Here is a 13,020-nt window from a genome sequence, read left to right on the forward strand (position 1 = left end):
ATGTAGTTAAAATAACTTTGATGTATTTGCATAAAACTGGAATTAGAGAGTGCATCACTTCTTATCAGGGCGTGGCATTTTATCGAGATTAATCATCGTGTGTACACGTCTTTCAATGCTCTTCATTCAGAACTGTATCTTTCAGTCTGGTGTTATTTGCTGAAGTAAAAATGTTTTAAAATCTGTCCAGTCTTTGATCAATTTTCACCTGCTCATATTTTTTTAAAAATATTTATCCTAAACTATGCACAGAAGGTGTGCGCGAGCGACATTAGCGAGGTGGGGGGGGTGAGGGCTATGGGGTTAGACAGCTTGAGTTCAGTTTGTTGATCACACATTGTGTGGGACTAGACATCGAATTGTGTGGGACTACACATCGAGTTGGATAATGAGAGACATTCGAATATACACATTATAAATATCTCGTTTTGTAGCATTAATAGGCTTCTTCTTCATTTTTTTTTTATTTTTGAAGTTTAACAGTTTAGGGTTAACCAAAGAGTTGAGCTGGGCTGTTTTGTTTGATAGGATGGTTGAGTTGGGCTTATTTGGTTGATAAAGGGTTGAGAGGATATGGTTGATAAGAGGGATCAGCTGGGTTGGAGAATCTGATAAAAAGAGGTAGATGAAGTCATGTTTCTTTCATTTCTCTCTCTCTCTCCCTCTCTCTCTCTCTCTCTCTCTTTTTCTCTCTCTCTCTCTCTCTCGGTTTTGCTTTCTCTCACTGTCTCTCTTCTTATAGTCTAATTGACATAATATTCTGAATCAGTTTTTGATATCAATCCATATTGTGACCATATTGAAATCACATTGATTTCTGCTATTGGTTGATGTCATTACAACTTTTAATATTCACATGTGGACTAGAAGATGGTCACGAGCATTTTAAAACATCACATCTGTTATAGCGTTGAATTTCAAAACAGCCAGCAGTGAAAACACCAGCAAAAATTAAAGAAATTTGCCGCTAATGTAAGGTTACCAGACTTCAGGTAAAAGAGCATATGTACCCTATTTTGGAGTCGTATCATCATATAAGAAGGCATTTGTCTAAAGTGTGAAAATGTCCTTCTTTCAGTCAGTTATTTACTACTGTTGCATACAATCACTCAGTCGAATTCAGTCCTTCATATTTTCTGGTACATAAATAATAAACTCGTTTAAAAATAGCAGAAAGAAAACCTTTTTTAGACAACTTTATTCATGAACAGGTATCATCAAAGCTCTTCAAAAGAAACTTGTTACACAGAGCTTTTGCATTCTCGGGCATATTTCTAACATCGACATAGCCATCTTTGATTTCTAGCTTCAAACATCTAGTACAACTAAACTGGTGTAGTTCTATTATAGTCTTAATATAGAACTTAAAGTAAATATGTCAAACTTCTTTGTAAACAAACTTGAATAAAACTTCTATCAATAAATAGACACAAGTTTGTTTGTTATTCTCACGAAAGACGAAATGATATTCACGCTACACGAGAAATAGGAAATATATATTATATTGTAGATTGACAGCCTCAAGTTTATTTTTTTTTTTTGTTTCAACATCAAGTAAAAATTAAGCCTGTGTTTTTAAATGTTTACCTTTTCTTTTCGAGTTCTCAAATTGCAACTCACCAACAAAATGAACAATATATAAGAAAAAAAATCCAGCCTTTTAAAATACATAACACTTTATTACAGAAATAAGGGCAAAGTCCACGTCGTCAAGATTCACTACAAGCCGTCTCTTCGTCTCTCGTCCGCTATTCGTCGCTAACCTGTTTTTGTTCTAACTTTTTAATGTACTGTCGCGTCACTAAGGAAATACCCAATTAAACATAACCTCTACGCGTCTTACTATCTAGTCATTACATATGTTTGTTAGGCTTGTTTTTTTTTTATTTTTATACTGTATAAAAGTGAAACTATACAATACATTTTAAAATTGTCTTTATTCTATTTACCAGTGGACCAGTTTTGATTTAATGAAAGGGTCTCCCCGGTCAAGAAAGTTTAAGAACCTCTGAAGTAACCGTTTGAGTTGGGTGGACTAAGAGACGCCCTAAAAAACATAAGGTTCAAAATACCAGTTATCACTAGGATTCAAACTCCAAGAGCTTTACCACTCTTCCACCATGCGCCCACTTCAAGAAAATACACAAAGAAATTTCTACAGTGCAAAATAACTGCAAATAAATATGAAATAAAGAAATAGATCACACACACATCACTTCCTAAATTCTGTACACCAGGTGCCCCAAAATAGCGAACTATTTATAGTTTTCCCCCATAGATCCTTATCACCAATTATTTTAAATCAATCCTAAACTTCACTAGTAACGGTAACTGTAGACCTAGTTTGATTTATTCCTGTCATGATTAGCGCCCGCTATGTTTGATCAACAGACTATGGTATGTTTTACCAACAGTTGGCGGTGGGACAGCAGGGTGTGTGCTAGCTGGCCGTCTGTCGGAGGATCGCGAGGTCAAGGTACTGCTGCTGGAAGCTGGTCCGGACGACAGAGGAGATGAAATCATTTCCACACCCGGCATGGCGGACAGACTTCTCAAAAGCGACAAGGACTGGGGCTATCATACTGAGCCTCAAGAAACGTATCTCAAAGGGCTAGTTGATGGGGTGAGAAGCTGTGGTGTTTTGTTTATTGTTTGAACAGATATTAGACCTGTGCATTTTATATATTAGATTTTATATATGTATATGACAAATGAAAATAAATTAGAAAATATTAGATACTTATTTTAAAAGTCCACCTTTCAGACATTGCGATATATAGGGCAAATGATGTAAAGATTATATGTTTCTATGCCGGACTGTTAACTAGGGAGCTATGTGACCAGAACAACGGCCAACAGACTTTACTTTCTCAAATTAACGTCAGGTACTCACTAAGCAGTGTCGTAGCCAGTGGGGCTTCACCTTTTTAGGGGTCCCTGCATTTTGAGATTCGACATCATGACATGAGATAACGGCGTAATATTTAATATATAATGTAAAAACGAAATTCGGACAATTTTTTGGGAGCCTTCCTCGAGTCGGAGCCCGGGTGGATTTTCAAATTTGGACCTCCCTCGCACCACCCTAGCTACGCCACTGTCATTAAGACTGAATGTACTTAGAGGCGTTCTAAATATCCCTAAGTTTAAAATGCCTGCCTTCATCGACATTTGAACCCGAGACCTTCTCTGTTTGGAAGCCAAGCATTTTACCACTCATCCACCATACTCCATCTTCATGTCAGACCTACTAAATAATATTTCTCTATTTTAGTTTAATAGGATTAGATTTACTTTGTCATTTTAGGTCAAGTGTTTATGTTTATAATGTTATCACAGCGCCTGGAGCATACATTTTGTTTGTTAACAGCGCTCTATAGATTTAAATATTGTTATTATTATTATTAAAGCGCCTTGAGTCAACAGTGTTGCTCTGCCTAGCGCAGTGCTGCTCCTTGTAATGCATGCCTGCTTGTGATTCAGAATCAAGGAAATCAGTTTATGGACTGGAAACCGTCTCAGGAATCCGCTTACATCGATTTCCACAACTCTAAGTTAAATTTGGGCATCTGATGCCAATTTTTACATCATTTTGAAATCCAGGCCTAATCTGACCTTTTGAGTATTGAGAATACCTTTTTTAAACAACCTATAAAGCGATTATTTTGTTCTTAATAACATTGTGGGGCGCGCGGTGGTTGAGTAGTTAAGCGGAGCGCTGGCCTTCCGAAACTTAGGATCCTGGGTTCGAATTCCTTTTAAGACTGGTATTTTAAATTAGGTATTTTCAGGTTGCACCTGAATTTCTGACTTTAGTTGGGGAAAGTAAAGGCGGTTGGCCACATGGCACTCTGCTCGTTAACCGTTAGCCAAAGAAACAGATGACCTTAACATAATCAGCCCTATAGCTTGCAAGATCTGAATGGGGAACTTGACTTATTTTCTTAATTCCCAATGTACAACATAGAGAACGTGCCCAAGCAGCTGTTCCATTGGTCTAATGCAATGTTCCATTGGTCTAATGCAATGTTCCATTGGTCTAATGCAATGTTCCATTGGTCTAATGCAATGTTCCATTGGTCTAATGCAATGTTATTTGGTCTAATGCAATGTTCCATTGGTCTAATGCAATGTTATTTGGTCTAATGCAATGTTATTTGGTCTAATGCAATGGTATTTGGTCTAATGCACTGTTATTTGGTCTAATGCAATGGTATTTGGTCTAATGCACTGTTATTTGGTCTAATGCAATGGTATTTGGTCTAATGCACTGTTATTTGGTCTAATGCAATGGTATTTGGTCTAATGCACTGTTATTTGGTCTAATGCAATGTTCCATTGGTCTAATGCAATGTTATTTGGTCTAATGCAATGTTATTTGGTCTAATACAATGGTATTTGGTCTAATGCAATGGTATTTGGTCTAATGCAATGGTATTTGGTCTAATGCAATGGTATTTGGTCTAATGCAATGTTATTTGGTCTAATTTCAGCGGTCCTATTGGCCGAGTGGACGAGTGCTTGGTGGTTCTGGCAGTATTAATGGCATGCAATATGTTCGAGGCTCCAGGCATGACTATGATAGGTGGGCCAAATACCTGAAAACTGACCAGTGGGACTACAGACATGTGCTGCCTTACTTCAAGAAGTCTGAAGATATGCAGATCAAACAGTTGAAGGCATCTGGTAGCTCACCTATTTTATTGACTAATCAGGTCTCTCTTTCTTGTTCTCACATTTCTCTTGTTCTTACTCTCTCTCTCTCTCTCTCTCTTTTTGTAATATCTTATCTCTCTCTCTCTCTCACTTTATCATATATCTATATTCCCCTCTCTCTTTCATAATATCTCTTCTCTCTCTTTAATAATCTTTTTCTTGTACGTAAATATTTGTTCTCTCCCTCTCCCATTCCAACTCTTTCATAATCTCGTTTCTGTCTCTTTCACTCAGTGTTTAATAATCTCTTTTCTCTGTCGTTCTCTTTTCTAATCTCTTTTCTCTCTCTCTCTCTCTCTCTTGTAATTCTTTTCTCACGCTCCCTCTCTCTCTCTCTCTCTCTCTCTCTCTCTCTCTCTATCACACACAGACACAGAATTCAAAGACTGTTTCATTATTATCCTCAAATTTCTTAACCAAACGAGAGTCAAAACTTCAGATCTGTTCTCGTTTCAGAATACCATGCCACAGGTGGAGAGTTACCTGTACATCAAACCAACGCGGAAACAGTTGCCATGAAGCTGATAGAAGCCGGCGAAAGACTTGGCTATCCAGACAATTTAGATTACAATGGAAAAACACAAGAAGGTAACAGAACACCACTTCCGGGCTGAGTTGAACAGAGAGCAAGCGTTTAAAACGTCGAGTACATTAGCGACTTGATTGAATTAATGCAGTACAAGGCAAACATTAGCGACTTGATTGAATTAATGCAGTACAAGGCAAACATTAGCGACTTGATTGACTTAATGCAGTACAAGGCAAACATTACCGACTTGATTGACTTAATGCAATACAAGGCAAACATTACCGACTTGATTGAATTAATGCAGTACAAGGCAAACATTAGCGACTTGATTGAATTAATGCAGTACAAGGCAAACATTACCGACTTGATTGACTTAATGCAGTACAAGGCAAACATTACCGACTTGATTGACTTAATGCAGTACAAAGCAAACATTACCGACTTGATTGAATTAATGCAGTACAAGGCAAACATTACCGACTTGATTGACTTAATGCAGTACAAGGCAAACATTACCGACTTGATTGACTTAATGCAGTACAAAGCAAACATTACCGACTTGATTGACTTAATGCAGTACAAGGCAAACATTACCGACTTGATGAATTAATGCAGTACAAGGCAAACATTACCGACTTGATTGACTTAATGCAGTACAATGCAAACATTACCGACTTGATTGACTTAATGCAGTACAAGGCAAACATTACCGACTTGATTGACTTAATGCAGTACAAGGCAAACATTACCGACTTGATGACTTAATGCAGTACAAGGCAAACATTAGCGACTTGATGACTTAATGCAGTACAAGGCAAACATTAGCGACTTGATGACTTAATGCAGTACAAGGCAAACATTACCGACTTGATTAAATTAATGCAGTACAAGGCAAACATTACCGACTTGATTGACTTAATGCAGTACAAGGCAAACATTACCGACTTAATTGAATTAATGCAGTACAAGGCAAACATTACCTTATCATGTAAGATGTGTGACTGAGAGGCCAAAACCGACTTGGCTACATCGTGAGGAGCGATGGAGAGTTGGCAATGCAAGGGCAGAACTCGGAATATATATATAAAATAATGAAAGTCTGTTGTAGTTCTCTCTTCACTTTGATATGCTTGAGTCCTGGACTTTTTATTCTCCCAACATCAAAAAGCTAACCTGCTTCTACCTTCAAAGAGTTTGAGATTGACATGCACGGCTGAGAAACACTAATTCTTGATCGCTCCACATGATGTGAAACCGCGAGTGTCGGATATAAATACATAAGATTAGCCGTCATAAAAGAAAGTAGATCTTTAAAACAAAAAGCTGCAAAAAGAAGCAGGCAAAGCTACAAAAGATCCAACCAACTCATGCCATGTATGTGGCCAGCTATTTAAAGCTTTTAATTGACAGGAAGTAAGAAACGTGATCAACTTCGACCACGAAGAAGTTATATCCTGTACTAATTACGAAATCGTTTAATCTCCCAAGTGGCAGCAGGCTATTCGTTAGACGTTCAGATCGAGACCAATCGTTATAGAAGGCCTGAATACTGACCTGCGACGTCACAACCTGTGGGCTGTTTAGACCAATAGCTGGTTGTCAGGTCACAGGTCGTTCAAATCATGAATCCAGTTGCTTTATTGCTTAAGCTGGTAACGAAGTTTTCTATATACAAAATAAATATAATGGTTTGAACTTGTATTACAGGAAACATTTTTTTTCTAATTGCTCTTTGTATATATATATATATAACCTTATGATGACTGCATATTGATAGAAGTTAATGAATGTTCCAGTTGTTAGTCCACCTCCTCAGTGCTACTATGAATTATATTGCTAAATTTAATTAACTAACCCCAAAATAATTACATGCCTGTAAACAAATCATTATGTTTCATGCTTTAAATGTGAAACTAACTATAAAATCTAAATATCTATTGTTCCTTACGTAGGTATCTCCGTCTCTCAGGTGACCTCCCGACACTCACGCAGATGGTCCACCAGCAAAGCTTTCATCCACACAGCATGGGACAGGGCAAACATGCACGTGGCAGTGAATGCTCACGTGATCAAGGTGTTGTTTTGTTGTGATATAAGTTGAGATTAAAATAATTAAACACAGACGATTTGTGATATGTGATTTGTGGTAAAATCAAAAGATGTTAGAAAGCTGTAAGAGCCTCTAAAAACACATCAAGAGTTACTGTGGAAGAGAAAACTGTAAGAAGGTTACAATAAAAAAAAACCTGCAATATATATATGTTTATATAAAATCACCAACATTTTAATAATATTTGACATTAAGGAGAAAAACTCAACATTAACAATCATATCACATAATACTGTAAGAATTATTTCCTTTTTTGATATGAAACACAATTAATTAATTACCAATATTTGCTTAACTCATTTGTTATTTTGTTTAATTGATTCATGTGTCATTAGGAATAATGAATAATTTTGCATGTTTCAATTTGATTCGATAATGGGAAGTGGGAGAATTAGCGTGCTCTAAATGTGTAACAGACAGACAGACAGACAGACAGTGTAAGTTGATGTAAGCTTTGTAATTAGAGAGGCCCATGTTGAACGAAATAAAAATAAAAATAGAACATTTCGACTTCAAAGTATTATTCTTCTACTATAAGATTATAAACTAAATTGCCAATTTTTAAAGCGTATATATTCCCTTCCGGTTTATCTCGAGGTTAGTAGTTTTTTTTATACCAAAGTCAAGTGCCAAACTTTTATTTGCTATTCTGATTCACCTATCCTTTCCACAGGTGATCATAGAGAACAAACAGGCTAAAGGTGTCGCTGTGGTCAGAAATGGTCAAAAAGAAATTATCTTCGCCAGTAAAGATGTCATTTTATCGGCTGGGGCCATTGGATCTCCTCAGCTACTCATGTTATCTGGCGTTGGTCCAAGGAAACATCTGACCAGTCTTGGGGTAGGTAGTATTATCTATTGTAGAGTTCTAAAGTGAATGTATAAATCTTTGGATCTTGCATTGTTCCGGTTTGAGAAAAGAAGCCACAAGGAAAGAATAACGAAACAATGTTATGGTTATAATTCCTTCTGACTCTTATTTTAACATTAAAACTTTTTTTCCCTCATTTGTATAAAACAATAACAAATGTGAAAATATTGTGGTATATGTAATAAATAACTAAAAAATAATTCTCACAAAATCACACTTTATTCAATCTAGATACCTGTCCACAATGATCTACCGGTCGGGGAAAACCTCCAGGACCATGTCCAGTTTGATATTGGTGCAAAAGTTCAATTTTCAATGACGTCATCGCTCAGGAGATTGGAAAGTGTTTGGGCTTACCTTCAGTACAAGATTCTTGGTTCAGGTACAAATAGAAAGTCGCTAAAGTGCCAATAACTTTTGAATTTTAAATTGTTAAAAACCTGGCTTTAACTTCAACAAAAAAAGACGTGCCAGGTGAGCACTAGATACTGTGTTTCAAAAATTTAGGAAGCTTAATTCTCTGTTTTGAACACCCAGGTCCATTGAGTTCAGCCTTCCAGGCGGAAACTGTAGCATTCAAAAGTACCACCAAGGAAACAAGGGAGCTAGATTGGCCAGATTTACAGATCCATTTCTCAAGTTATCTCCCCTCGTCTGATGATCAACCGTACGGCTATACAGATGACGTAAGTTGGGGAGATATATGCTTGGGTTCTGGGTTTTAAATAATTACAATAATTAAATAATTAATTGGCGTCAAGAACAAAGTATTGCCTGTTAAGACAGACTGGGACAAGGTATTATTATATTGTGTTATTTTGCGGTGTTGGTTAAAGGGCTGTGCATAAGGGGCGCCGTATTTTGGGAAGCAGGTAGGGGCGTAACGGCAAAGAAACAATATTCATTATCGTTAATAAGATCGGAGGAGTGCTTAGCTTCGAAATCGGAGTTCTCGGATTCAAATCCTGTTGAAGACTGGGATGTTAAAATTTAGAGATCTTTGGGCGCCTCTGAGTCCACCTAGTTATAATGAATACCTTATATTAGTTAGGGAAAAATAAAGTTGGTTGGTCGTTGTGCTGGCCATTTGACACCCTCGTTAACCGTGGGCCACAGAGATGACCTTTACATCATCTACCCTATAGATCGCAAGGTCTGAAAGGGGAACTACGTTATTTAATAAAATCAAGGTCAAACACCAGGTACGTGCTGCAAATTTTAAGAATGATGTTTAGTATAACGCCAACCTTTTAATAATGTCGAAAGAGGTGAAGGAAATTACTTACATAGAAAATGGGGCATAACTCTTGAATAGTAACATTCTTAAATTTTGTTTGAAATAAAAATTGCTTGCTAATCATATCTCTACAAGCGGTACTGAGAGACAATCAAATCGTTGTGCTATAAGTTGTTGTTTTAATACAGAAAGAAATAATAAAGTAAAATATTGCTCAAATATTGTTACGTTTTCTGAACGGATATTCGCTGTGTTTCTTGCAGGTGAAAGAACATATGATTGGTAGAGAGGACGCAAGTTTCGGTTTCTTGTGTCTCCCGACCCTGCTCAGACCTGAGACCCGGGGGAAAATAAGTTTAAGATCCTCCGATCCCTATGACCCGCCACTGATTGAGATGAAGTACCTAGACAAACAGGAGGATGTAGAGCTGATGATAAGAGGTAATCTGGTGTTAAAAGTATTAAACTCTCGTTAAGCCGCCTCGGTTTTTCAATCAATATATCGTTGTTTATTTAAACTCGCACATAACTTTTGTAGAGGTAGTTGTGAATTTACGCTGGAAATAATATTGGAATGACATCGCGTTTACTACTTTTAGAGGCCCAGTCTAGGAAAAAGGCGCATTTTGTGTGTGTGTTGTCTGTCCGTCTGCAAAGTTGAGATGTATAAACGAAAAAAGATTTTGACTCGAAAACGAAGTTTTGTATTTAAAATATTAACTTTTGTTCAAAGAAAATATCACACATACACACGTGGACATACATTCAAAAACAAATCGACATATTTATTTCCTTGTCTTTCAACCTTCAATCCTGAAGGAACATCCGAAACATGTAAAACATTTTACATACCTTTTCTATTTAATTTGGGAAAAATAAGGGGGCGGGTGGAACATTTGCTTCACCTGTTTCAAATTCCAAAAATCTCAAAGCGTTAAAAGGACATCTATATTATTGTTCAACTTTAAACAGGTGTACAGGAGTGTGAGAAATTTGTTAGCACAGAGACATTACAGAGCATCGGTGCGGAGCTCACTGAGAAAACAGCAGCCAGCGCGTGTGAAGCATTCAGGTTCAAATCCCATGAATATTGGCAGTGTTTAGTGAGACACAGACCGATTTCTTCCTTTCACTATAGCGGAACTTGTAAGATGGGGCCTGAGAATGATCCCACTGCAGTTGTGGATGGACATTTAAGGTAAACTATTAAAAACACTTTAGGTTTCAATATAAAAGATATTAATAGACGTACGGTAAACAAAAGCTCTCCTGCTCCAAATAGAAAATCAAAACAGCAAAGTAGGCTTGACACAAACAAGGGGAAACAAATTTTCTTGGACTAAAGCCTTGTGGAAACGAATAGGGAGAACGGAGATAAGTTCTAATAAGTATGTGTAGGAGAAAGTATGTGTAGGAGAAAATATGTGTTGGAGAAAATATGTTTTGGAGAAAGTATGTGTAGGAGAAAGTATATGTAGGAGAAAATATGTGTTGGAGAAAATATGTGTTGGAGAAAATATGTGTTGGAGAAAATATGTTTTGGAGAAAGCATGTGTAGGAGAAAGTATGTGTTGGAGAAAGTATGTGTAGGAGAAAGTATGTGTAGGAGAAAATATGTGTTGGAGAAAATATGTTTTGGAGAAAGTATGTGTAGGAGAAAGTATGTGTAGGAGAAAATATGTGTTGGAGAAAGTATGTGTTGGAGAAAGTATGTGTAGGAGAAAGTATGTGTAGGAGAAAGTATATGTAGTAGAAAATATGTGTTGGAGAAAGTATGTGTAGGAGAAAGTATGTGTAGGAGAAAATATGTGTAGGAGAAAATATGTTTTGGAGAAAGTATGTGTAGGAGAAAGTATGTGTTGGAGAAATTATCTGTGATAATGTGATATTACTACATTATTGTCTTATTAGAGTAATATAAGATAAATTATATTGCGCTCTTGTCAAATCTCATTTGTGGACTTGCGGAGGTCAATCTGGGATAGACTTCTGGGCAGTCTTTAGGTGCCGGACAAACATAAATCCGTTGAATCTTGTTTCTTCTTCTTCTTCTAGTCAGCTTTTTGCTGCTGAGCTGTGAGCTCAGATTGCGCCATGGTATGATAAATGGATGTTGTCTTCAGTTTTTCCGCACTGCTTTACAGGATGTTGATAATGTTATGCAGCAGTGATAGTAGTGTCTGCCTAGGATGGATTAGGAAGGGGCATTCAAAGAGGATATGGTTTACGGTTTCTTGTTTAAAAAGTACTAGTCTACATTGTGATTTAAACTCAAGATTCTCATTTAGATCGCCATACCCTTTATGCCACTTAACTACATAATAAGGCCCTAGTTCTTGAATAGTAATCGCTAATAATCATTATTCATGTACACTTTTATAAAACATTTATTTTCTGCTTACTGTCTCTGTTGATATAGGGTAAAAGGCATATCAAACCTGCGTGTGGTGGACGCCTCAATCATGCCCTGGATTATCTCCGGAGACACATACGCACCCACAATCATGATTGCTGAGAAGGCAGCTGATATTATTCGTGGAAGACCACACCTGGGACCGATGAACATTTAACAACGCTGACAAATTTGAACCAACGCAACATCAGCAACTAACATAAGGACAATACAGTTAGATGTTGTCTTGTTTAATAAGACTTCTCTACCATGTAATATTTATATCATTTCTCATCTTTCACCATTTAGAAAATAAATTAAATAAAAAAAAAGATTTCAACTATAAAGCTTTTTTTAGATTTATTATATCTTGTTGTGTTAAAACCATTGTAGAAAGATATATATGAAGATTTTCAGGATAAACTAACAAATGTCAAGGACTTTTAATTGAGCCTTAGTGTCGCCAACAAAATAAAAGAAATTGAGCTTTAAATTTAACAATAGTGTAATGCGTAGCAGTTGATATTCTTTACAAAGCTTATATTAACTTACTTTAACTGTCTGGTAAAAAGTGTATACATGTTATTTCTCCCACACCCAATGTCGGATCAAGTTAAAATTTTGCACAATTATTTCTTGAACCTGACAAAACAAGAATCAATTTAAAAAAAAACTATTGGTAATTAGTTATTTTCAACTTTCAGCAAAATTAGCTTAATCCGAGATTTGGTGTGGGAGAAATAACAAGCACTTTTAACCAGACAAACAAACAGACAGAGTAAGTTGATATAAGCTTTGTAAAAATACGATCAAAAATAACTTAGTGGCAATTCTATTGACCATAGGAACCTGGAGAGAGATCATACTAAACCCTGTCTTTCTTGTGCTAAAGCCATAGCTCAATGAAAACTTATGAACTCTACCTACTGAGCAGTAGTGCGTCTGTTGACTCTGATAGGATTCTTTGTGTAAATTATTAAATTAAATCATTTTAACTTATAACAGGGTTTCCGTATCCTCGTTATTTTCATGGAGCTCCTGTAAAATCTCCTAAAATTGCAAAACATACTAAAATGTCCTGAAACTCTCCTGAAATTATTCGAATTTCCCGAGATTCACAAAACTTTTTTGAATATATGCAATTTCAGGAGATTCTATAATAGCA

At 36.5% G+C, this 13,020-nt stretch overlaps 2 protein-coding genes across 2 annotated transcripts in view; one reads left to right on the forward strand and one right to left on the reverse strand.

Moving 5' to 3' along the window:
* The window catches only part of LOC106056443 (uncharacterized), a 21,942-nt gene extending 20,218 nt beyond the window's left edge, over positions 1 to 1,724 (reverse strand). Inside the window, exon 1 of the mRNA XM_056033709.1 lies at positions 1,588 to 1,724. The gene's annotated coding sequence lies outside the window, so the exon portion shown is untranslated. The remainder of the gene's footprint in view (positions 1 to 1,587) is intronic.
* The window catches only part of LOC129926947 (glucose dehydrogenase [FAD, quinone]-like), a 12,730-nt gene extending 528 nt beyond the window's left edge, over positions 1 to 12,202 (forward strand). The window contains exons 2-11 of the mRNA XM_056033704.1: positions 2,415 to 2,623; positions 4,494 to 4,686; positions 5,173 to 5,304; positions 7,198 to 7,319; positions 8,029 to 8,196; positions 8,458 to 8,608; positions 8,764 to 8,912; positions 9,727 to 9,904; positions 10,436 to 10,661; positions 11,883 to 12,202. Of these exons, the coding sequence (XP_055889679.1) occupies positions 2,415 to 2,623; positions 4,494 to 4,686; positions 5,173 to 5,304; positions 7,198 to 7,319; positions 8,029 to 8,196; positions 8,458 to 8,608; positions 8,764 to 8,912; positions 9,727 to 9,904; positions 10,436 to 10,661; positions 11,883 to 12,033 (1,679 nt within the window). The 3' untranslated portion in view covers positions 12,034 to 12,202. The remainder of the gene's footprint in view (positions 1 to 2,414; positions 2,624 to 4,493; positions 4,687 to 5,172; positions 5,305 to 7,197; positions 7,320 to 8,028; positions 8,197 to 8,457; positions 8,609 to 8,763; positions 8,913 to 9,726; positions 9,905 to 10,435; positions 10,662 to 11,882) is intronic.
* Positions 12,203 to 13,020: the final 818 nt, after the last annotated feature.

This window comes from Biomphalaria glabrata, chromosome 6 (genome assembly GCF_947242115.1).
Source record: "Biomphalaria glabrata chromosome 6, xgBioGlab47.1, whole genome shotgun sequence".
Lineage (NCBI taxonomy): Eukaryota > Metazoa > Mollusca > Gastropoda > Planorbidae > Biomphalaria > Biomphalaria glabrata.